Raw genomic sequence first — 26,755 nt, 5'->3', positions numbered from 1 at the left:
ATTCCCAAGGGGGGTAAAATAAATATAAGTGATTTTTTCACTGTCATATTTATTCAATATTACCCTGGACTGGTACCTGAAGCGGAGGGCTGATCACCTTTCCTTCATGTGTAAACGATCAAGATAACACTGCGCTTATATGACGCAGTGGCCTATGCACCATTGGGGTGCGGATAAGGATTTTATTATTATTATTATTTATATGTATAACATTATTAATTTATATATTTGAATTTTTATTTTACAAAATTCAATGGCAATGTGACAATTCAACTCAAATTAGTCTGGTATATTCGCAGTTGTAGTTGGAATAACATTTTTCGACGTAATTTTACAGTTTGTACACCATATTTTGTTATATATATGACGAGGAGAACTGATCCCGACAGTCTACAAAGACAACAGTCGGGAAGGAGCCAGGAAAAGTTATTAAATTAATATATATAACGTTATTTTTCCATCTACACGTGGATCAAACAAACATCATAACGCATTAAATGCATCTTTACAGCATTCTATTTTAATTTTTTATATATTAAAAATGAAAAAACCTCACAATCTTATATCGTATTTCGAATTTCCCAACAAAGCTCAATTGAAGAGAAACCTAGTTGTAGTAATTACCTCCCGATATGATATTACAAAATACTTTCTTGGCTTTGCCCGACTTTTAATTCGGCTATTGAAAATGCAATACCAGCATTAAAATAAAACAAAAAATATAATAATTACGGTACATACAAGTATACATATTTAATCCTTGATCCAAAAATTAATGAATTTGCCAAAAATTCCGACCAATTCAAGAAAAAATTAGCTTTTTTTATTATTTGTTTTAAAAACAGTCATGAAAAATGTCGGTAATATTTTTGACTCCTTCATCGTCAATGGATGAATTGGGTGTGTCAAAAACGACACTGTTTGTATAATCTTCTTTTTCTTTTTCGTCTTCTTTGTTGATGAGACATTTTTCTTTCTACATTTGATACCACGGTGATCGTCGGACCCAACGCAGCTGGTATCCGCCTTGATCTGTTCTTATCTTGATGGAAGCACCTTCGGCCGCCTTCACAGTCTCTTTGACCTAAACAACAAAATTGTATAAGATTTTTTTTTAAGTACATAATTAACTATTTTATTAAAATTAAACACTTGAATAATCCACTTTATCGAGTTTTATTATTATTTACGACTAGTTTCGAAAATGACAATTATTTTCATCTTCTGGTACAAATTAAAACAATTTAATTTGTACCAGAAGATGAAAACAATTGTCGTTTTCGAAACTAGTCGTAAATAAAAATAAAACTCGATAAAGTGGATTATTCAAGTGTTGAATAATCCACACTTGAATAATCCACTTTATCGAGTTTTATTATTATTTACAACTAGTTTCGAAAATGACAATTGTTTTCATCTTCTGGTACAAATTAAAACAATTTAATTTGTACCAGAAGATGAAAACAATTGTCGTTTTCGAAACTAGTCGTAAATAAAAATAAAACTCAAGTCAACTCAAGATTATTCAAGTGTTTAATTTTAATAAAATAATCATGTCATTCCACAAAGTTAATGCCGAATCAATAAATAATACATAATTAACTTTTAATAAATTCAACTTTTTCTTCCAACCAATTATTTCAGGAAGCTGAACTTTTGGAGCTACGAGAAATCTATTGCCAACGGTGTCTAAAATATATTTTCATGCGCCAACATTTATTTCCTAAAAATAATAATAGATCTAGCCAAAGAATGAATAATTTCTTAGAAATCCCTTTTTGTAAATCCAGACTCGCGCAAAGACACTCATTTTTCATAGCTCCAAAACTGTTCAATTTATTCCACAAAGACTATATTGCCCACTCCTTTCAAGAACGTCATAAATCAAAAAACTTGATTTTTCAGAATGTTTTTAAAGTTTAAAAATATAAAACAATGTATTAAAAATAAATATCAAGCCACTTATTATTCTTTTTGCTGTGCAACAGATTTTTTTGGATAAAACCTGAAGGTTGTTTCTCCATTTAAAAAATATTTAGTATATTTAAAAAAATAATTAAAAAATAACTCTTTCTTCAAAATGCAAAAACAACATTTTCTGCCCTGAAGCGGGTAAATATTAAGTTAAAAATATGCCTCTTTTGCTGGGATATAGTACATTTTCTGATCATTCCGAAAACATGCACAACTGAAAATTGACGAATTTTGATTTATGACGTTCTTGAAAGGAGTGAGCGATATGTTAGATGTTAATTACCTAAATTTGTTTAGATTAAAAATTTTGCTTAGATTGTTTATTCAAGGGACAGATTTAAGCTCCTTTTTCTTGTAGACGTATCACTCATGTCGTACATACTTCCTAACTTTTTACTTTTTCATATTTTTTATGTTTTTAATTTTAGTTAAAAATAATAAAAAATTAAATTGTTTTTTATTTGTTTTCTGTCAAGTTGTATTTTTATTTTGTATTTTATATAAATACTTTTATTATTATATAAACTATCCAAAATTATAATTAAATTATATTAAAATTATACTTACACTCTGCATCAGGTTCTGTGCATTTCCGACCAGCATCTCAGTGGCCTCCTGGTCTTCTTCGCTTCCTGAAATTGCAGAATAAACTAAGTGGCAAAATTCCTAAGCACTCTAAAAAAAATACTGGGACTTCACAAATTTTCATTAAAAGCCAAAAAATCTATGATGTGAAGGGAAATTCTTTTAAAAATATGTCCATGGGAGCTACATAAAGCTTCCGTAGAAAATATATCATATTTATTATATTTATATCGTAGTCGTACAGGAGAAAGTGACTAAGTGCATTTGTTTACAAAAACATAATCATTGACTATTTGATATATTACTACCTTAATATTGCCCTTAAAAAATCCCAAAGCGATTTTAAACTTGGAAGTATTATATATTGACTTGTTAAAAATGACAAACTGCATTGATGTTTATTTTCTTGCCAAACAAAAGTGACTTAAATGGCCCTCCTGAACTATTTATATTTCGCTAGTTGGTCACTTTCTCCTGTACGACTACGATATACGTAATATCTTTTTTTAAATGTAACTCCGGACTGGTACGTGAAGCGCAGAGCCGGCATCCCTGCCTTCATGCAATCAACGATCAAGATAACACTTCGACAATGTGATTCAGTGGTTAAAAAATTAGAAGTTTTGGATTTGATGATACATAGGGCACTGCACCAGGTGGATGTGATGTCAACTTGATTGTTAAATAAGTGCTCCAGATTCGGATATGGGAGAGAAATATATTTGGGTGAATTACTGCTAAGTGGGAAAGGAAACAAAGGAGGAATTATTTATAGGAAAAGGAAAATAAAAGTGTCCTAACTGAGTATTTTTCGATAAATCTAATATTTAGATTTTTAGCGGAGTGAAATAATATCTAGTATATTTAGAGTGCAATTTCAAATTAGCTCTAGTGAAAATAATTTTAAAACATAACAAAAAATGATCATGCCTGTAAAAGCATACTACAATGGAACTTCAATATAATGAATTCCGCAATGATTTTTTTTTAAACTCTTGAACTAGTGGAACACGGCATTCAATGAAAAATATACCTCTACATAACGAATAAAGCTTATAAAATTTAAATTAAAAATGGATGGGACACTACCACAAGGTGACTATCGAATCAATTAACCGTTAGAGTGCCAAGAATCGATATATGGACTCTGGTAAACTTTGCCGAAATCGCAGCCCGTCGATATACCCGACAACATCCTTGAACCACCCTCATTAATTCCTCTCCATTCCTTCTCCTTCCTGCAAAATCCATTTTTTTTATATCATACCCTTTTTTATCTCTGAATGTTTTTAATAGTTATTATGACATAAATGTGGAATTGTTTAATTGGCTTTATTTTTATTGATGTAACTATTTTTGTTAATGTAACTATTGTTTATTATATACTTTTTTTAATGTAAAGCTGTACAGTTCCTGAACAAAATATATCAACGATATACTGTCAATATACCAACAATATATATATATATATATATATATATATATATATATATATATATATATATATATATATATATATATAAAACCCTTATCTGCACCCAAATGGTGCATAGGGCACTGTCATATAAACGCAGTGTTATCTTGATCGTTTATACATGAAGGAAAGGTGATCAGCCCTCCGTTTCAGGTACCAGTCCATGGTAATTTTGAATAAATATTACAGTGAAAAAATCACTAATATTTATTTTACCCCCCTTGGGAATCGAACCCGGAACCTCCAGAACGGTAGCCGAGCGTGCTGACCATTACACTACGGAGGCGGACGAAATATACCAACAATGACTCCAGTATATTTTGGCGGTCGAGCTAGGACGTTGTGTCACAGTGTGCGAGTTTTTTATTCAATATTATTGACGAATCGGAACTTAAGAAACTCTGCGACACAACCTCCCAGTACGACTGCCAAAATACACTGGCGTCATTGTTGGTACATATATTGACAAGCCGCGCTTTTGTCAAAGTCGAAATGTGGATAAATCGTAGTATGCTACGCATTCCATGGACCGATATGGCCAGCAACGCAAATGTGTCCAAAAGGGAAAAGCGGGGAGACAGTTGCTGACTGATATTAAGCTCCGGAGGTGTAATATCTGGGGCACGTGCTAAGAGAGAAGTAGGAGCTATTACACCTAATAGAGGGTTGACGAGGTGTGGGCAGAAGACAGATCTCCTGGCTCCGGAATATACGAGATTGGACGGGGATCAGGACCATCAAGGCCGTAGAGCTGCCCAAGACAAGGACAATTACTCTCAAGTGATAGTTGACGTCAGGGGGATATCTGATATGACTCGAACAGGAGAATATACTAGTTGATATATCGCTCACTCCTTTCAAGAACGTCATAAATCGAAAAACGTGATTTTTCAGGAGAACGTTTTTAAAGTTTAAAAATAGAATACAATGTATAAAAAATAAATATCAAGCCATGTATTAAACTTTTTACTGTGCAACAGATCTTTTTAGGTAAAACCTGAAGGTTTTTACACCATTTGAAAAATACTCAGTATATTTAAAAAAATAATTAAACAATATCTTTTCTTCAAAATGCAAAAACAACTATTTTTGCCCTGTAGCGGGTAAATATTAAGTTAAAAATATGACTCTTCTGCTGGGACATAGTACATTTTCAGGGCATTCCGAAAACACGCACAACTGAAAATTGACAATTTTTGATTTATGACGTTCTTGAAAGGAGTGAGCGACATCATTATTGGCACTCTAAGAGTCAAGTAGAAAGTAGTGATTTTAAAGAACATTATGGGTTTTTAAAAAGTGATAAATTTTAAAGCTTTTTTGTATAACATTAAATATTTTTTTAACGTTGTGAATGTGTGTAATTAATTTGTGCTTTTAAATGGTGAAAATATGTTGTATTTTATGCTTGTATAAATTTTGTGAATTCATCCATACATGGGCGCTTTAAATACCCTTTGTCACTAATCCTGTGAAGGAATGAACTAACTCTAGCTGAGGATGTATAATCAATTGAAATATATTTTATACCTCTGTATTCTGGCATACCAACTGAAAGGCGGCATAGAAAAAAAAACACCATAAATATTTAATACACGACAATTATCATGTCAAATTAAACTTATAGAGTGAAAGCAGATTGTTGCAACATTTTGGGTACGTCCTTATCCTTGTTTGCATATCGCTCACTCCTTTCAACAACGTCATATATCAAAAACTTCATTTTAGACGAGATCGTTTTTTAAGTTTAAAAATATAATGAAATATATTAAAAATAAATATCAAGCCACTTATTGAACTTTTTACTGTGCAACAGATCTTTTTAGGTAAAACCTGAATGTTTTTTCTCCATTTGAAAAATATTTAGTTCATTTAAAAAACAAAAACAATACCTTTTCTTCAAAATGCAAAAACAACACTTTCCGCCCTATGGCGGGTAAATATTAAGTTAAAAATATACTGCTTTTGCTGGGATACAGTAAATGTTCTGGGCATTCCAAAAACATGACAACTGAAAACTGTAAATTTTTTGATATTTTACGTTGAAAGGAGTGAGCGATTTCTTAATTTCTGCACTAAGGAGTTTTTTTTAACATTTTGACATCTCAATAAAGATAAAAAGAATATGGAAATTGGGGTATTCACAGGACCTAAAACTTGTCATAGGCCGGTTCAAAGGATTATCTTCCACCACCTTATCGCACAACCAATATACAGGGTGGCACAAAATCGATCAATCTATCGGAAGATGTTATAATTTTTACAAATGGCGTCGTACGTCAATCATATTTGACATTTGTGAACTAGACAGCTGCAGTATACAAACAGATTGATAAAACGGGCGCAAAAATGTATCAACACTGGCGGTAGCCACTTGACGGATATTATCTTTTTCACCTTACAAAAAAAAAATTGATAAGATCCAAATAAAGATTTCCATCACAATTTTTTTTTTTTTAGAAAAAAGTTATTCAAATACAAAATTGAATGATTAATTTTGCGCCACCCTGAATCCGTGTGTATACTACCGATGTCTAGTTCACAAATTGCTCACTCCTTTCAACAACGTCATATATCAATAAAACTTGATTTTTCAGGAGATCGTTTTTAAAGTTTAAAAATATAATAAAATGTATTAAAAATAAATTTCAAGCCACTTTTTGAACTTTTAACTGTGCAACAGATCTTTTTAGGTAAAACCTGAGTGTTTTTTCTCCATTTGAAAAATATTTAGTATATTTAAAAAAATAATTAAACAATACCTTTTCTTCAAAATGAAAAAACAACACTTTCTGCCCTGTAGCGGGTAAATATTAAGTTAAAAATATATATGCAGCTTTTGCTGGGATATAGTACATTTTCTGGGCATTCCGAAAACATGCACAACCGAAAATTGTCAATTTTCAATATATGACGTTGTTGTAAGGAGTGAGTGAAATGTCAATTTTGATTGACGTACGACACCATTTGCAAAAAATATAACATCTTTCAATAAGGTGATTAATTTTGTAACACCATGAAAATGCCAAATTTGAGTTATCATTTTATTCTGTTGTTTTATTTTTAACTTTCAAAAGGATGGGTGATTAAAATGAGTTACACACCTTGAGCTCCAAGCATGGTGGCCTTCACCGTAGAAAGGATCTTCAGCTGGGTACCGATGGTGGGGATTCTCTCACACACTTGCAGCAGATTCTGAAAAAAAAATATTTGTATTTATTTTGCAATTAAAAAAACAATTTGGTGACAATTTATATATATAATATATAAAACCCTTATCCGCACCCCAATGGTGCATAGGGCACTTTGTCATATTAACGCAGTGTTATCTTGATCGTTTACACATGAAGGAAAGGTGATCAGCCCTCCGCTTCAGGTACCAGTCCAGGGTAATATTGAATAAATATTACAGTGAAAAAATCATTTATATTTATTTTACCCCCCTTGGGAATCGAACCCGGGACCTCCAGAACGGTAGCCGAGCGTGCTGACCATTACACTACGGAGGCGGACAATTTTACACAAAAATAAAAAAAAAATTGAAAAACAGGGTTTAGTAGTTCCCACCGTTGTAATTTTTAAGTCGTATTATCAATATTTTGAGTGTGTCCAAAACTTTGTTCACAAATATCGGACATCATCCGTTTAGGAGTTGATATTGACATCTCAACATAGATGAAGACAAATATATATACACATTTTGAGTGTGTCCAAATACTTGTTCAAAAAATCTGGATTATCTCCAATTACAGGAGTTATTTTCATATTATTTTTTGACGAATATGGAAGAAGAATATGGAAGTCTGGATATTTACAGGGCTGACGACCGTCATAGGCTGGTTTAAGTGATCACTTTACACACGTGTAACATTCACCAATTCTACCCATTATTGACAACCGCACTACTCAAATTCTTGCCCAGACTTCCATATTCTTCTTCATCTTTGATGAGATGTCAAAAAATAATATATATTATTTGTATTTATTTTTCAACTAAAAAATTTGTAAATAAAAAGTTCTGCCGGGAACACATCGAGTTACAATTAACCCTGTATATACAAAATACAAACTCACCGTTCTTATCCTCTTGTCCGTGCACTCCAGGGCGAGTTTCTTGGCGAGCCTGGTGACTTCTTCGGAGGCTTCCGCGATGGCCTTTGCGGTGGCGATCAGCTCACGTTTGCTTCCTGAATATTCAACAAAACAAGAATAAATAACCGAGTATCACAACGTGCATTGAAATACAATCAAACATAAAAAAAAGTCAACCGTCTCGTATACATATCGTGGTCATACAGGAGAAAGTGACCAAGTGCATTTTTTACAAAAACGTGACCATTGGCTATTTGATATCTTACTAGCTTAATATTGCCCTGAAACAAATATCAAAGGATTTTAAACTTGAAAGTATAATATAATGTCTTTTTGAAAATGACTAACTGCATTGATGTTTATTTTCTTGCCAAGCAAAAGTGACTTAAATAGTCCTCCTGAACATTTTACGTTTTGTTAGTTGGTCACTTTCTCCTGTACGACTACGATATATATATAAAAAAAAATATTTTAAAAATCTCTATTGTGGAATTTATAAATGACTCACTCCTTTCAAGAACGTCATATATAAAAAAATTTACAATTTTCAGTTGTGCATGTTTTCGGAATGCCCAGAAAATGTACTATATCCCAGCAAAAGCGGCATATTTTTAAATTAATATGTACCCGCTACAGGGCAGAAAGTGTCGTTTTTGCATTTTGAAGAAAAGGTATTTTTTAATTATTTTTTTTTAAATATACTAAATATTTTTCAAATAGAGAAAAAAACATTCAGGTTTTACCTAAAAAATTCTGTTGCACAGTAAAATGATGAATAAGTGGCTGGATATTTATTTTCAATACATTTCATTATATTTTTAAACTTTAAAAACGATCTCCTGAAAAATCAAGTTTTTTTGATATTTGACGTTGTTGAAAGGAGTGAGCGATATGTGGCATATTTATATTTGAGGGAGCATAATATGCGATTGTAATATTTTTATGATAATGTTAATAAATTACATGTATATGTAAAATAAAGTGTATTTTTTTTATTTCATTATGACAAAACAGTGCAATGAATATGAATAATATACAATTTACAAGAAATTTGACACTTTTTCTATACGAAGCAGTGTCCTATGCGCCATTGATTGTGAACAAAGGTTAAAAGAAGAAGATATATAAAACAAAATGATGACACATACGTACCCGTCAAGTTGAGAGCCACCACTATCCGACAATGCGAGAAAGCAAGGAAAGCACACATCTAAACGTTATTACATATATGTACATAAGCATCTAAATAATTTATACAACATCATTTTCCCTACACATGGGCCAATGTCTACAAAATACATGTGGCACTGGATCGCTTTGCGCCTATCTTTAAGTATTGTCTATAGTGTTATTTTGCAGCGGTCCGTTCATCGCCGGTTTTCGGTCGCACACCAGAGTGACACAAATCAGTCGGTCTCTGTCGAATGTCATTTTTGTTTGCAATTCATCTTTGCATATGTATTCATACATATATATTTTATTATTATTATTTATTTATTTATTTAATATAGTTATATTTTAAAGTACAATAGAATACATTTTCTAAACATTTATAAATATGGCAAACTTTTAGTTATAGATTCGCTATGCCTCTTCCAAAAAAAGAGACTGAGCTCTTGTGCTTGGAGAGGGACTTACACTCATGGTTTAATGTTTTATATATTTAATGGTATAATGGAGTATAATGGTGGTCCCGGGTTCGATTCCCAAGGGGGGTAAAATAAATATAAGGGATTTTTTTCACTGTCATATTTATTCAATATTACCCTGGACTGGTACCTGAAGCGGAGGGCTGATCACCTATCCTTCATGGGTAAACGATCAAGATAACACTGCGTTTATATGAAGCAGTGCCCTATGCACCATTGGGGTGCGGATAAGGGTTTTATTATTATTATTATGGTATAATAGTAATTTTTTTATATATTTTTTCAAGATTTATATGTAATGGGCATTAATTTTTTTCTCAAGAATTTTTACATGAGTATTTCTTTCTGGTATTGGGAGAGAACATTGGAGAACATGGAGAACATGTTGCGTTTTGTAATAAAAATACTTATTTATATTTTAAAATCGATATATTGATTCTCAGCACATGAAAAATATAACATTTTCCGAATGGTTAATATTAATTTCATTAATTGATTCGGCAGTCACTTTGAGGTGAAATCTATCCATTTTTAATTTAAGTTTTACTTGGTAAATACCAGTATTTCTTAAAATCCACTGTGACACGTGTTTTGAAGCATTCCGCATCATTTTCAAACGCCGTATGTGAAGCTAATTCTAAATTTAAGAGTTGGGACCTTGGGACGTTGAAGGTTGAAGAGGGGGTAGGAGCTGTTTCTTATCAGTGGGAACATAGACAATAGAGGGAGGCTTTAGTCATTGTCACATTGTTAATCAAGTCCCAAGGACCCAAATCTAAAATTTTGAATTAGCTTCACATACCAAGTTTGAAAATGATGCGGAATGCATCGAAACACGTGTCACAGTAGGTTTAAAGAAATAGTGGTATTCACTAAGTTAAACTTAAATTAAAAATAAATTAATATTACCCTGAACTGGTACGTGAAGCGCAAGATTTGCCTTCATGTAATGATCAAGAAAACACTGCGTCAATACGATGCTGTGCCCTATGCACCATTGGGTATGGAAAAGGGTTAGAAGAATAATAGCCTACCATACTAATCAATACAATCTTTTGAACCATTGATATATTTTTTAAATATTTTTATTTCCAGTGGAAAGTTTTAAGTAAGTTTCAAACCATTTCAACATTGAGGTTTGAAAGTGGGCTCGAGCCGTGTGCCAAGCTCGTAGAGGGCACTATCCAAGCTGGCACAGACCGCGTGCCGACCTACGACACACTATAGTATCTTTTTTTTTTTTAATTGCAATTTTGGTGCAGTCATTTTTTTAAAAGTGGTAATGAATTTTGAACACATTTTTACCTGCAAATTGTGGACGAATGCTTGAAATAAGATTAATAGATTGATGTATTTTTAATATATTCACGTAGTCGGAAACAGGAGCAGAGGAAGACCAAGGGAAACTTGGCAAGTATTTCAAATATATGGTTAGGTCAGGAGTCAGAATTATCGTCAGGTATGTATTTATTTATTTAAACTTCATGTACAGAAAATAAAAAGTACATTGGCGGGCTTATTGCTAAAAAGCAATATCTTCCAACCGACCAAAGACGGACTAGTGATATTGATCAAAACGTTTGATACCATATATAGCCGTTTGCAATCAGTGGGCAGATAGTACTTGAACATTTAAAAAAACATAAATTACAAATTGACATTTAAAAAGAAACATAAATTAACAAAAGACGATAATAAGGAGGGCAAAGGAAGAAGGGAGATTAGGGAAGGAGGTAGAGGGAGGAGGTTTGATCGACAGTTAGGATTCTAATGACAGATAGTAATGTCTCAGACGTTTTTAAAAGTTAATACATATTATTGTCTGATGTAATAGATTTTATCAAAAAACTAAAAAACAATTAATTAACAATTAGACAAAAAAAGTATTCTAGGATTCTAATGATAAATAGGTAGAATTCGGTAGCAAGTTTAAGAAAGAGAGGAGGGGTCAGGGGAGGAGGAGATGGACAGTTAGGGTTCTAAGGTAAGATAATGATGTTTCAGGCGTTTTTTGAAGGTTAAGATAGAAGGTGCATTTTTTACATGTAGAGGTAGTTCATTCCAGAGTCTAGCCGCTTGGACAGTAAAGGAATTACTGAGGAATGCTGTGTTGTGGCAAGGAATGGAGAGTGTTCTCTCTTGGGAAGAGCGTATGAGATGTATGAATGAAGCAAAGTTTTTTTTTCAGAGACAGAGTAGGGTGGCATTCTGTTCTCTCTGCCTACCCTTACGTAAAGCAGGGTGATGGTAAGTTATTTCATATTTTTAATAATGATTGGAGGGATGAGGTTTTTTTAAAGAGAGGTTACGATTTTTTGTGAAAAACTAAGTTCTAGCAATGTTATCTGCAATGATTTCTAGCCAAACATCACTAAACTATTTATATTACACATCAGGTGAGTTTATACAGAATATTTTACAGGGAGTCTTTGAAACAAGTATTGATTTTCAACATTGTATAGTGGAACCTCTCATAAAGAGTAATTCGCATAACGAAAGAAAAATGTGAAAAATTGCTCCCTTAAGAAGCGATATTTTGCATAACGGTTAAAGAGAAATGGCAAGTCCCCTTTTCCCGACATTCTTATTGTGAGTCGGGACTTTCGCACCAGTCGAAACAATTTTTTTTTTCGCTTAACCGGATCCACGCGGCTCGCATAACCGTATGTGTTTTAACAAGACATGCCCCATACGCGGCTGACATAAGCGTTTGTGTTTTCACTTTGCTCCAAGTTTCGAACCTCAGTTCAACTTGGAGGGATTTTTTCATGGTGTGGAACTTTGGATAAAATAATACGTCAATCCTCGGCCTTATGACATCTGTTGAAATATCTGACTAATAATTTGTAACATCACAAGGATAAATAAAACAACAGATCACTGATTTTTCTTGTGGTCGGTAATTAGTCCGCGCCATAATCATGCCCTATATCTGTCTCACTCTCGACGCTACGCATCGCCAGTGGGTAAGAGTGACACTCGATGCGTGCTTTGATTTATTTATGTTACGATCTAATTTGTTTATATTACGATATATTTCAAGAATAATGTGTATTATAGAGTATCAAAAAGGCACAATGAATTCCATTGAACGTTTTTGTTTAGGAAAATAAATCGTTTCATAACTAAATACATGATAAAAGTAATCATTTAAAAAACGGCAAAATACAGCCGCGCACGAGCGTCTCTTAGGAACAAAGTTAACGCGTTTAAAAGGTTAACGAGTAAGATTCTTGAACGAATTATGCTCGTTTTGAGAGGTTCCACTGTATTTACACAATACTGGTATATCAGAGAATTAACCCGCGATATAAGTATTCCACAAATAGTAGTATACCACCAGTATATGAGCACATAGTCCGCTCCATGGTGTAATAGTCCGGTCCGCCTCCGTTATGCAATGGTCAGCGTGTTTAGCTAACGTGCTAGAGGTCCCGGGTTCGATTCCCAGGGGGGTAAAAATAAATATCAGCGATTTTACACTGTAATATTTATTTAATATTGCCCTGGACACCATCCTGAAGCGCAAGAGTGATCACCTCGCCTTCATGTAAGTAATGATCAAGATAACGCTACGTCAATTCTATGCAGTGCCCTATGCACCATGGGGTGCGGATAAGGGTTATAAGTAAGTAAGTAAGTATACGGGCACATAATTGTAGACGCCTACAATTATAGAAAGTGAACACGGAAGTCTTCCGAGATTTACAGGGCTTACGATCCTTATCAGCTGACTGAAATGATTGCTTTTCATGCAGTAGCGTGGGTAGGCCCCAGACAATATTGACGGCCCCTACGTAAAGTACTCTATCTGCAAATCTGTTACTTTACAGGAGAGAGATTAGAAGGTTTTTTCAACGTTTTCTTTTTTATTAATTAATGGTTTTATCCGAAATTCTAAACTTGTATTATACATTCAAAAACACGATAAAAATAATGTATTAAATCGTTTTAAAACTTTGTGCTTTGTCAAAATTAAGTAGTTAGCGTTTTAGGAGTTCAGTTCATTTCGAAAATCCGATGTAGATAGCGTCTTATACGCCTGAAAACTAGGCGTAATTTATTATATATATATATATATATATATATATATATATATATATATATATATATATATATATATATATATATATATATATATATAATATTTTTTTTTTTGGTTTGTTTATATTTGTAGATAACGGTCAGTTCATAACATACATCGAATATCTCAAAATCGACAAAAATGTAGTTAGAGCACTTTACGTAGGGCATGTCGAGATGGTCCAATGTCATTAAGAAAGTGACAGGCCTGCGCTGGAAGAGAGTCGCGATTAACAGAGAACTGTGCAAGTCCAAGAGGGAGGCCTCTGTTCAATACTAGACACAAGAAGAAAGCTGAAGTAGAATAGATTGACAACATTTTGAGTGTGTCCAACTTGCTCACAAAATCTGGATTATCTCCAATTACAGGAGTTATTTTCATATTATTTTTTGACATCTCATCGAAGAGGAACATGGAAGTCTGAGCATTTACGGGGCTGACGACCGTCATAGGCTGCTTTAAGTGATCACTTTACACACGTAAAAAAATATCATAAAAAGCTTATTTACATCTCACCAGTAGATGTCTCTAGTGAAGTTCTAGTGATTCAAGAACAAGGTGTCTAAATTGGTTCATATTCACATTCTAAATTTGAGTAGTGGGGTTGTCAATAATAGGTATAATTGGGGAATGATGCACGTGTGTAAAGTGATCACTTAAACCAGCCAATGACGGTCGTTAGCCCAGACTTCCATATTCTTCTTCATCTTTGATGAGATGTCAAAAAATAATATGAGAATAGATTGAAATTAAGCCTAGTATTGCCCCAAAAATTTTACGATGGAGACCTTGGGAAAACAAATAAGGTGTCGGAAGACCCCAAAAGAGATGGTCCGACGACATAGTCGCTGTGAGAGGTAGAAACTGGCTGCAAGCAGCAACCAACCAGAGGAAATGGAAAGAAGGGGAAGAGGCCTATATCCAGCAGTGGAGTACAAAGGGCTCATGAAGAAGAAAATTGATAGTACAACTTGGTAGTTCGTTGATGGCAGAGAAATATGGGTTGGACACAAAAGAATTTGGAGGTAATCCATGCAAAAGTAGGTCACGGGCCTTGGGAAGTAACCGGTGTGAGCTTGTGAAACACTGACCTTTGGAGTCGCTCCTCACAAGCTCCGACAGTCTGGCCATGAGTATGGCCATCTTTTTAGCAGCTGCGATGATCTCGTTGTCCTTGGAGGACCACTGGCGGACGGCTCTGTGGAGATTGTGAGCGGCAACCTAGAAGATATATTCATTCCGTAAGAACTGAAATGCTATCATGACAATTTTGAACGATATTAATGAATTAAATTGGATACTGGATTATTCACTTTTTTACCATCTGGCAGCCCGGTTTTAAAAAAATGAAAGCGACTACAACAGTTTAGCGTGATCGAATTTGTGCGCAACGTGTTTACGCACCGATCGAGATGGACAAAAGCACAATCCAATCCAAGCCAATCATCGTTTTAAAACGCTAACTGACGTGCTGGACAGTAAAATTCCATGTAATTCCGTGCAGTGGATAAATACCCTGGCTAATTTTAAAGGTTTATCAACGTGATATTTTTTTCTAAAGGAAAATAACCCGCAAGGCGTCCATTTTAGATGCTTATCTGCAGGTAGGATATTAAGGGTAGGGAAGTTAAATGTGAAAAATACATCACAAACACCCAGAACAATTGAAAATAAATCTTCCTTGAATTCATTTTGCAATTGGCGGGAATCGAACCTGCGGCGCCAGTTTCGCAGTCGAGCGTCTACGCATCCTACACCTGTCAAACATGTATCGTTTATCCCTTTTTTATATGAAAAAACTGAGCGTCCAAGGGCTTACGATCTGGAATTCGGCTGGCTTAAGCGATCACTTTATACGTATCGAAAACCTTACCTTACCAGTATGAATGGTAAGGTTTTAATTCAATGAGATCTAAGACCAGGTTTGACCATTACATATCGCTCACTCCTTTCAAGAACGTCATAAATCAAAAACCGTCAATTTTCAGTTGCGAATGTTTTCAGAATGCCCAGAAAATGTACTATATCCCAGCAAAAGAGGCATATTTTTAACTTAATATTTACCCGCTACAGGGCAGAAAGTGTTGTTTTTGCATTTTGAAGAAATGGTATTGTTTAATTATTTTTTTAAATATACTAAATATTTTTCTAATGGAGACAAAACCTTCAGGAGGTTACCTAAAAAGATAGTTGCACAGTAAAAAGTTCAATAAGTGGCTTGATATTTATTTTTAATACATTGTATTATATTTTTAAACTTTAAAAACGTTCTCCTGAAAAATCAAGTTTTTTGATTTATGACGTTCTTGAAAGGAGTGAGCGATATATATACTGATTTTTGAAATTTCTAAACGATACAAATAAAACACTGAATTATTCACCCAATGGAAGACTTTTTTTTCCAATCTTCTATTTTTTATATAGCAAAAAAAATTATGGAAGCCTGAAGCCCTGGGATGCTCAGACTTCCATCTTCTTTCATTTAAAAAAAAAACGATAGATGTTCATCTCGAGTAGTACAAGTGCAGTATCTGCACCATGGTGGCCAACATTTTCAGTAGCCGGGCCAAATTTAAGAAATGAGATTTCCTACCGGGCCGTAAAACAAAATTTATTTTATTATTCAAAGCAAACAAGATAAGTACATATGATGAACATATTTATCTGGTACTCTTCAAACTTATTTGCATGTTTAGCCTCGTAATGCCGCTAAATATCAAATTTTCAAGATAGAAACAGAATCATTGCATTTATAGTTTAAAGTTCATCTGTCTTAAAAACCTCTTAGTTCTTCTGTTACTCTTCTCTTTAGTACAATGTTTTAACTACTTGACGCCATTATGGGTCTTGAAATTGCCAGGATAGTGAAATACTCCCATATATGGGATATTATACAAACTACGCACGATGGAATGTTCTTTTGGTGGTTTTGTGTACACTAAAGGAAAAAAATTGTGATTTGCCCCGCGGGCCGCAAGTAGACACCCGGCGGGCCGCGGGTTGGCCACCCTTGATCTGCACGGACGGTCCGCTCACCATGATGGGCTGGTTGGGGTGCGGCTGCCGGCGGAAGATGGAGTCCTCCTCGTCGTCCGTGTCGGCGGGCGGCGGGGGGCGCGGGGGCGGCGCGCCCGCCTGAAGGTGCGGCGGCGGCGGGCGCGGGGGCGGCACCGCCTCCTCGGGCAGCGGGGCGCGCGGGGGCACCGGCGTGCGCGCGCCGCTGCGGCGCTGGAACACCTCGCCCACACCGCCCACGCACGCCAGCAGCTGCGGACAGACACATCCAATCAGTCAAATTATCAGGCAATTTTGATTTATTCACAGCATTTTGAGTGTGTCCAAATACTTGTTCACAAAATCTGGATTATCTCCAATACAGGAGTTTTTTTCATATTATTTTTTGACATCTCATCAAAGATGAAGAATATATATAGAACTTCCAAGAATTTGAGTAGTGAGAAGTTTGAAGAAATTTGAGTAGTTAAGAATATGGAAGTCTGGGCATTTACGGCGCTGACGACCGTCATAGGCTGGTTTAAGTGATAACTTTGCACACGTGTAACATTCACCAATTCTACCCATTATTGACAACCACACTACTCAAACTCTTGGAAGTTCTATATATATGAACCAATAGAAGTTTCACATGCATAAAAGATGTCTCTAGTGAAGTTGAAGGTAAAAATTAAATAGTTGTTATTTTATTAATTACTTTTACAAGAAATCATGGTAGGTAACAATTTCAAAGGTTGGAAAGATATAGAAAGGAGAGTGTTTACATTCACCAATTCTACCCATTATTGACAACCACACTCCTCAAATTCTTGGAAGTTCTATATATATGAACCAATTTAGAAACCTTGTTCTTGAATCACTAGAACTTCACTAGAGACATCTTTCAGTGAAATGTAAAGAAGCTTTTTTTCAAGCAGAAACTTTTATATTAATATGTGAGGTCCGAATCCTGGCTTACAATCACACACATGAGAAACGCCAGAAAATACCATTTTCATTTTTAATATTTAAGCTTATAATTTGACCAGATAATTTATTTACATAACATTTTGTGGACAAGTATTTGGACACACTCAAAATGTTGTAAAGTACGACATGGTAGTTCAATTATGGCAGAGAAATATGGATTAGACATAACAATTTGCTATATCCAGCAAAGGAGGTCAGAGGGCTCATGAAGAAGAAGAAAAAGATATAAGGATGAGGGTTAGAAGCACAACTTATTCCACAAAGACTATTTGTAAGATATTAATTCCCTAAGTTTGTCCGCCTCCGTAGTGTAATGGTCAGCACGCTCGGCTACCGTTCTGGAGGTCCCGGGTTCGATTCCCAAGGGGGGTAAAATAAATATAAGTGATATTTTCACTGTCATATTTATTCAATATTACTCTGGACTGGTACCTGAAGCGGAGGGCTGATCACCTTTCCTTCATGTGTAAACGATCAAGATAACACTGCGTTTATATGACGCAGTGCCCTATGCACCATTGGGGTGCGGATAAGGGTTTTATTATTATTATTATTATTAAGTTTGTGTAAATTTAAAAATTTGCTTGGATTATTTATAGAAGAGACAGATTTAAGCTCTTTTTTCTTGTAGTACATGCTCGCTAGCTTTTTACTTTTTACTTTTTCATCCTTTTTATGTTTTAAAGTTTTTAATTTTATTTTTAAAAAAAATTAAAAAATTGTTTTCTGAGAGTCAAGTATTTTTTGTATTTTATATTAACACTATTATTCTAGTTCTACTTATAAAACCTATACCCTAATACCCTTTACTATGACTAAATTATATTGTATACCCACACACAGGCCATGCCTTTGTGGGATCTTTTTTTGTATTCATTTTTATATTTTATTCATATTTTTTTTTGTATTTGAATTTATGTTATGTTTTGCAAAAGAATTTAAAATAAACAACAAAAAAAGGCTTAGTAGGAATAGGAGATGATGTATCGTGTGGTTGGGAGCAAAGTCGGCGGTCACCTCGTTGTTGTTCTCCCTCCAGAGGTTGGCGGCGGGGTGGTCCGCGGGGTTGAGGGCCACGGCCTTGGCGGCGCGCACGGCCGGGGCGACCGCGGCCTGCAGGCGACTGTGCACCGCGCCGAGCTCCGAGCGCAGCAGGGGGTCGTCGCTGTTCTCCATCTCCTGGCCGCAGACCAGCAGCACTCGGTTGGCCAGCCTGAGCAACGATAGAATAATTATAATTTATATTGGAAGCAACTACTTTGTGATTTTTTATTTTATAATTAAAATATAATAATTTTTAATGCAATTATATCTACATATATAAATTCTTAAAAATAATATTACCAACAATTGTATTTATTTCGAAAATATTAATCTCTTACAAATTGCCTTGTCAATAAATTCTCCCTTTCCCAGAAAATAAATATGAAAGTACCTACATCCCTCATTAACTAATGTTGTCTCCCATAAATTATTGCTGCACATGTTAAAACAATCACTTAAGTACCTAGAATTGTATGGCTACATAAGGACCATCAGTCCATTTAATCTTCACATTCGTTTGAAAATGCCATAACCAGGCGAAACAATTGTCACAATATTAATTTTTATGTGTTTTTAATAAAATACAACTTGGTAGACTCAAAAATTTGTGTTTGATTTAAAAATTAATGCATAAATTAAAATATAACTTTGTTATAAAATCACTGGCAATCAAAATGACAGGCGCCATGGCGTGGTTGGGTAGACGCTTGACTGCGAAACTGGCGTCGCGGGTTCAATTCCCCCCAATTGTAAAATAAAATTAAAAAATATATATTTTCACTTGGTCTGGGTGTTTGTGATGTATTTTTCACATTTACCTTCCCTATCCTTACTATCCTACCTACAGACAAGCCTCTAATAGAGGCTTTGCGGGTCATTCTTTTAAATAATAAAAAAAAAGACTAATATTTTATTATAGCTTAATTTGTCTGCCGGTTTCGAAGCTAACCGCTTCTTTTCAAGACTGATTAAAACATTATACAGTATTTCTGATCATGTTCCTCCATCTTAGCACATAGCAATATTTACCTTGCAATAGAAGATGTGTTGTCAACCATCTTCTGGGCGTCTCCGTTGCGAATGGCTTCCTCACACAAATAGGTGTGCTTCTGCATCAATTCACCTGCAGAATAGAGCAAAAACAGTTGATATTAACACTCTTTGGCTACCAAAATCAGATATATTGGCTTTCCGTACTCTAGTGAGAAATACCGGATCTGACGTCATGTTTTATAAATGTATCAGGTACATTTTGGACAGTATAGCAGCTTGTGCACTACCCGGAATTTTACCGTCCGGCAGTCCAGTTTTGAAAAATAAAAGCGACTACGACAGTTTAGCGTGATCGAGTTTACGCGCAACGTGTTCACGCACCGATCCGAAGAAAGATGCACAAAAGCACAAGCCAATCATCGTTTTGTCACGCTAACTCAAGTGCCAGACGGTAAAATTCCGTGTAGTGCACAAACGCCCTATGTTAAGGATTCCTACAGGGCTGTGCGAAATCTTTTGACCCATCACTTTTTTCAATAAGTTGTACATCGATATTTAGAATTAAATGATCATTTAATTCTTAAATTAGTTGTAATATTTCAAAAATACTTGAAGTGAAACGAGAAAAACAAAGTACATTACACCAATTTCGTTTCTGCGAAAAGTGATTTGTGTAAAGCTGTGATATTCTTCATAAAGATACATTTTATATGTCAGGGTTAATCAACATTTTTTTTTGTTTATTATTTCTTTAGTTAGTAATTAGTTTTCACTTTATTTACATCATATATCGCTCACTCCTTTCGACAACATCATTTATCAAAAAACTAGATTTTTCAGGAGATCGTTTTTAAAGTTCAAAAATATAATGAAATGTATTAAAAATAAAAATCAAGCCACTTATTGAACATTTTACTGTGCAATAGATCTTTTTAGGTAAAACCTGAATATTTTTCTCCATTTGAAAAATATTTGGTATATTTAAAAAAATTATTATACAATACCTTTTCTTCAAAACGCAAAAACAACACTTTCTGCCCTGTAGCGGGAAATATTAAGTTAAAAATATGCCGCTTTTGCTGGGATATAGTACATTTTCTGGGCATTCCGAAAACATGCACAACTGAAAATTGATGATTTTTTATATATATGACGTTGTTGAAAGGAGTAAGCGATATATTTACATCTTCTTACAGTAAACAAATATGCAATAATTTGATACAAATATAATACATATATTGATAGTGAATGGAAATAGATGCCTCCGTAATGTAGCAGTTAGTGCGCTGAAAGCCCCATGTTTGATTCCAAGGGGGTTCAATATAAATAATGTGATTTTTCACTCTTATGTTGATTTAATATGCCCTAGACTGGTGCTCAAAGCGCAGGGCTGATCGGTTAGGGTCGGTTAGAAGAAGAAGACGTACCAGCCGTCTTGATGAAGTCCAGAGGGTTGACGGCCTGGTCACAGAGGTCACGCACGCGGAGCACGGTGTCTGCGTACTGCTGTCGGAGGTTGTTGAAATGCTCCTCCGCCACCTTGCAAACAAAGATCAGATGTTCAATTCAAACTATTGAAATATTTAAAGACGACCATCAGTGTGTTGGATTTTTTCTCATTATAAATATAAGTGGAAGTTTTTCCCAATTGAAAATAATCAATTTGGCCAAATGTCCATTCGACCAATTATCCACTCGGCCAATTGTCTGTTTGGCCAAATATTTATTCAATCAATTGTTCATTCGACCAATTGTCCATTTGGCAAAATGTCCATTTGACCAATTGTCCTATCTGCCAAATGTCCATTTGACCAATTGTCCACTCTGCCAAATGTCCACGTTCCCGAATGCCCATTCGGCAAATGTCCATTCAGCAAATCGACCGTTTGGCCAATAGATCATTCAGTCAATTGATCATTCGACCAATTGTCCAGTCAGCTAATTGATTATTTTAACGATTGTCCATTCGGCTAATGGTTCATTCAATCAATTATCCATTCGGAAAAATGTCTATTCTGCTAAATGTTTCTGCTAAATTCTGCTAAACTCGGTTAAAAGTTCATTTGGCCTCATGGACATTTGAACAAAGGACATTTGGCCAAATGTTCTTTTGGTCATTGGCGTCAGAGGCTGAAGGACCTGCAGATGTGTCTTGTAATGATTTGATCTAATAACTATATTGAATTCAACACATATTGAGGTATAATTTTGATATCAACAACATTATAATCATACCTTGCTGCTGGGGTACGTCAGACGGATTCTTCCGGCAGAAATAAGTTGCGGAGACAGTTTTTCAACCTGGAACAAAAATAAGTCAAAATATTTTAAGATTGAGGACAGATAAATACACTTTCAGTGAACAGGGTATTCCTTCATCTTTAACCCTTTCCGGTCCCCCAAAATGAAAAAAAATCAAGGTAGACAGTTACATTCCAATTGGAAAACACATATCGCTCACTCTTTTCAACAATGTCACATATAAAAAAAACTTGATTTTTCAGGAAATCGTTTTTTAAGTTTAAAAATATAATAAAATGTATTAAAAATAAATATCAAGCCACTTATTGAACTTTTTACAGTGCAACAGATCTTTATAGGTAAAACCTGAATGTTTTTCTCCATTTGAAAAATATTTGGTATTTTAAAAAAAATTATTATACAATACCTTTTCTTCAAAATGCAAAAACAACACTTTCTGCCCTGTGGCGGGTAAATATTAAGTTGAAAATATGCCGCTTTTGCTGGGATATAGTACATTTTCTGGGCATTCCGAAAACATGCACAACTGAAAATTTATGATTTTTTATACATGACGTTGTTGAAAGGAGTGAGCAATTTGTCCTCTGCTCCACATACTGTTGTAATAGACATGTGTGACAAAGTTTGCATTTTAAATTAATAATAATAACGATGAAAAAATGTCAAATGACATCCGACATGACCTAAGAAGAAAAAAATCAATGAGATTTGACATTGGACCAGTAAGGGTTAATTTTGAAATGAATCAAATGTATATTGACTGAATGTACCTGGGAGGCGTTTGTTAGCAGATCTTCGGCCAATCTCTTGTTGGCGGCGGATCCGCCGACGGCGACCATCTGGGCGGTCTGATTGGCCCGGGTGCTGAAGTGCTCCAGGTTATTGGCCTTCTCCGAGAAGTTGTGGTCTCTTCCGGGAGTGCCTGACGGGACACGAGACAAGAGATTAGAGACATTACGGACAGAGGACACATTTGATCTGAGTAATTGAAAGTAGAAAGGATGAGAATAGACTAAATGCAGTCGGAATACAATCTCTCAGTGCAGTGAAACCATAGTAAAACGTATGCTAGATGGTTGAATGGTGATGTAAGGAAAGAATTCAAGCTCAGCCTTGAGCATTATAGATATAGAGGAAGCATGGAATTGGGAAAAAATGGTTGAAAGTAGACTGAATGCAGTAGGAATGCAATCTCCCAGTGTGGAAAAACCATGAACGGTAGATGATCCAATGGTGATATAAGGAAAAAATGCAAGGCTGGGATAGTAAAGAGATATAAAGAAAGAATGGAGTAGGGAAAATGGGATGATAGTAGACTGAATGCAGTCGGAATGCGATCTCTCAGTGCGGCAAAACCATGTATGATGATGTTCCAATGGTGAAATGAGGAAAGAGTGCAAGGCATAAGCATCGATATAATTAGGAAAGGTGTGTTGAGATGGTTTGGAGATGTGGAACAAATGAGCAAGGTAAGAATGGTAAAACAAATTTATGAGATAAATGTGGATGGAATTAGGAGAGCAGAGGAAGACCGAGGAAAACTTGGTATCATCAAGAATGTTAGATATTCGGGAATGGTCATGGCAAATAATTATTGACTGATAATATCCGCCGATTATTCCAACTACTGACCTGACCACTTTCAAATATTTGAAGTACTTGATCATTCCTCAGTCTTTCTCTGCTGCTAGTTCCAACAACATTCACCTCATAAATATGTAATACTTTTCTTTCTTCACTCATTCGTTCCATGCCCAAACCATCTCAACACACCTTTCTTAATTTTATCGATAATACTTTTCTCAGCCTTGCATTCTTTCCTTATACATCATTTACCATCCATCATCAAATGATTATAATTGAATAATAATAAAATAATCCCTTACTGCACCCCAATGGTGCATAGAGCACTGCTTCATATAAACGCAGTGTTATCTCAATCGATTACACATGAAGGAAAGGTGATCAGCCCTCCACTTCAGGTACCAGTCCAGTGTAATATTAAATAAATATTAGAGTGAAAAAATCACTTATATTTATTAAACCCCCCTGGGAATCGAACCCGGGACCTCCAGAACGGTAGGCGAGCATGCTGACCATTACACTACGGAGGCGGACAATTATATATATAATTAAATAACAAACGTAAATCAGGTTTTGTCACTGTCACTCTATGCGCCCGACTGAGGCGCATAGAGTGACAGTTACAGTGATTACCTTCAGGCATGTTGACGGCTTCAGAGAAATGCTTAAGAGGAGATGCGATATCTATGAAATCTTCCACTACGCGATTCACCACGGCGCGCTCAATCGCGTTCTTCAGTTCGCACAGCTTATCGGAAAGATTCCTGGAAAAAAAAATATTGATAAAGATATATATATGATGTATATATCATGTTGGCTTTGAATAATAAAAAAAAATTGTTTTACGGTCCGGTAGGAAATCTCATATCTAAAATCTGGCCCGGCTTCTGAAAATGTTGGCCACCTATGGTCTAAAGCAGGGGTTCCCAAAGTGTGCGCCGCGGCGCCCTGGTGCGCCGTAGAAAGTAAAGAGGGGCGCCGTGAGTCAATCCTCTATCATTATCCGAAACCACAAATATTTTCTTTTTTGTTGTTCTCTGTTTCAATTCTGAATTCTTATAAATATAATAAAACTCAATTTCCATATTGTGGATGTTTTAATTTTTGTGCCTATCTACCCAACTACTAGTATTGTAGGTACCTATTTCTTTCGACTATAATATAAATAGGGTCTTTCATTAACTGCTTTCTATCTTTAAATTTTAATAAAACAAAGTGTGCGTCAGAGATGTAGCATCAACAATATGGTCGTATCAACTGTGAAAGTTTGGAAGTCTTTATTGAAAGATCCTTTATATATAGTCACAATATCTATTCCAAAGAGCTTACTAATGTAGGGCGCCGTGACAAAGTACTAAGTTTGTATGTGCGCCGCAAGCTGAAAAAGATTGGGAGCCCCTGGTCTAAAAGTTAGTGAAGATTTTATGCGGAAAAGGGGCAGTTCTTTTTATTATTTCCTGGTACCGCAAAGGCGCATTTTTTGTGCCTGTATGCAGTGCGGCCAAATCTGGCTAAGGGTCAATTGTATTGTGAGTAATTGAGATTACCTGGTGATCTCCTTAGCCTCGGCGGACTCCCCCTGGCCGCGGGCGCACAGCTCCCCTAGCTTGTTGGACAGACGCTGCACTTCGCCGCACAGCTGCAGGATCTCCGACTTCTCGTGCCCTTGGAGCCCGTTCGCAATCTGGGGACCACATTTTATTTTAATTAATTTTATACAAAAACTATATTTCCTCACTTAAGATAACGTAGTCAGTCGTACAGGAGAAAGTGACCAACTACCAAAACGTAAAATGCTCAGGAGGGCCATTTAAGTCACTTTTGCTTGGCCAGAAAATAAAACACCAATGCAGTTAGTCATTTTTAACGAGTCAATATATTATACTACCAAGTTTAAAATCCTTTGGGATTTTTTCAGGGCAATATTAAGCTAGTACGATATCAAATAGTCAATGATCACGTTTTTGTAAAACAATCCACTTGGTCACATTCTCCTGTATGACTATGATAATATACAGGCACTAGAATAATAAATAGGCACAAAAAATTATAAATAGGCAGTAAAAAGGATAAACAGGCACCAAAATAAATAATGTGCGAAATAAGAAACATTGGTGAAAAAATTTGTAACGTTTTATCCGCCTCCGTGGTGTAAAAGTTAGTGTGTTTGGCTACTTGAACACGTATGGTCTTGGGTTGGATTTCAGGAGGGTTAAAAAAATGTAAATTTTTCACTGCAATTATTATGTAATGACTAGTAGCTAAAGTGCAGGACTTCATACAGTTGGCATTGTGTTTATCTGACGCAGTGCCCTATGCACCATTGGGTTTCGGAAGGGTCGAAAGAAGATAGAAAAATTTCATTAATTGATTCGGCAGTCACTTTGTGGTAAAATCTATCCATTTTTAATGAATGTTTTACTTAGTAAATACCACTATTTCCAAGATAGAAAAACATAGTATAAGAACATTTTTTTTGGGAACTATTATTAAATATTCAAACTGAGACTATCCGGAGACCGGATCGCTACTTCTACGGCAAGCCGAAAGTCTGAAGAAGAAAGGAAAGAACCCTCACCCTCTGTCCTTGGGCCACAATGGTGCTGATCGCCTTCTGGCCTTCGGTCCTGGTGAGAGGATCCGCGCTGGGATTCAGGAGCCACTTGTGAGCCGTTTCCAGCCTGAAAACACACCACATTTCAGCAAAATCAATTCGCAATATTCAGTACAATATTTTAAGTGTGTCCATGCAGGTTTTTCACTTAAAATTAGACATTTTGCAAACCAAATAGGATGCCATACAAATTACATTGTATGTTTAACAAATCAAATTTGATGTTTTACAAACCAAATTAGACGCCATACAAATCAAATTGTTTATACTCAAATATTATTCATATTTAAAGCATTTACCTTGTGGTTAGTCATTTTAACTTATTTATTTTTTTATAAAAATGTTAATCATATTAGTATACAACCAATTATATAAATATTAAAACCATATGATTAAAAAATTTAATTGGACATTTT

The 26,755-nt window shown here is 35.1% G+C and overlaps 1 protein-coding gene across 1 annotated transcript in view; it reads right to left on the bottom strand.

Moving 5' to 3' along the window:
• Positions 1-934: 934 nt before the first annotated feature.
• Positions 935-26,755, bottom strand: part of Vinc (vinculin) — a 74,147-nt gene continuing 48,326 nt past the window's right edge. The window contains exons 10-23 of the mRNA XM_088264884.1: positions 26,304-26,406; positions 25,273-25,409; positions 24,359-24,489; positions 22,912-23,063; positions 22,115-22,180; positions 21,307-21,418; positions 19,916-20,009; positions 18,860-19,055; positions 16,895-17,125; positions 14,950-15,079; positions 8,108-8,220; positions 7,138-7,228; positions 2,542-2,606; positions 935-1,084 (exon numbers count right to left, since the gene is read on the bottom strand). Coding sequence (XP_088121010.1) covers positions 977-1,084; positions 2,542-2,606; positions 7,138-7,228; positions 8,108-8,220; positions 14,950-15,079; positions 16,895-17,125; positions 18,860-19,055; positions 19,916-20,009; positions 21,307-21,418; positions 22,115-22,180; positions 22,912-23,063; positions 24,359-24,489; positions 25,273-25,409; positions 26,304-26,406 — 1,729 coding nt within the window. The 3' untranslated portion in view covers positions 935-976. The remainder of the gene's footprint in view (positions 1,085-2,541; positions 2,607-7,137; positions 7,229-8,107; positions 8,221-14,949; positions 15,080-16,894; positions 17,126-18,859; positions 19,056-19,915; positions 20,010-21,306; positions 21,419-22,114; positions 22,181-22,911; positions 23,064-24,358; positions 24,490-25,272; positions 25,410-26,303; positions 26,407-26,755) is intronic.

The sequence above is a fragment of the Brachycentrus maculatus genome, unplaced genomic scaffold (assembly GCF_059751285.1).
Source record: "Brachycentrus maculatus isolate JH-2025_06_01 unplaced genomic scaffold, ASM5975128v1 h1tg000239l, whole genome shotgun sequence".
NCBI classification, from domain to species: domain Eukaryota; kingdom Metazoa; phylum Arthropoda; class Insecta; order Trichoptera; family Brachycentridae; genus Brachycentrus; species Brachycentrus maculatus.
This window is presented reverse-complemented; position numbering and strand designations above follow the sequence as displayed.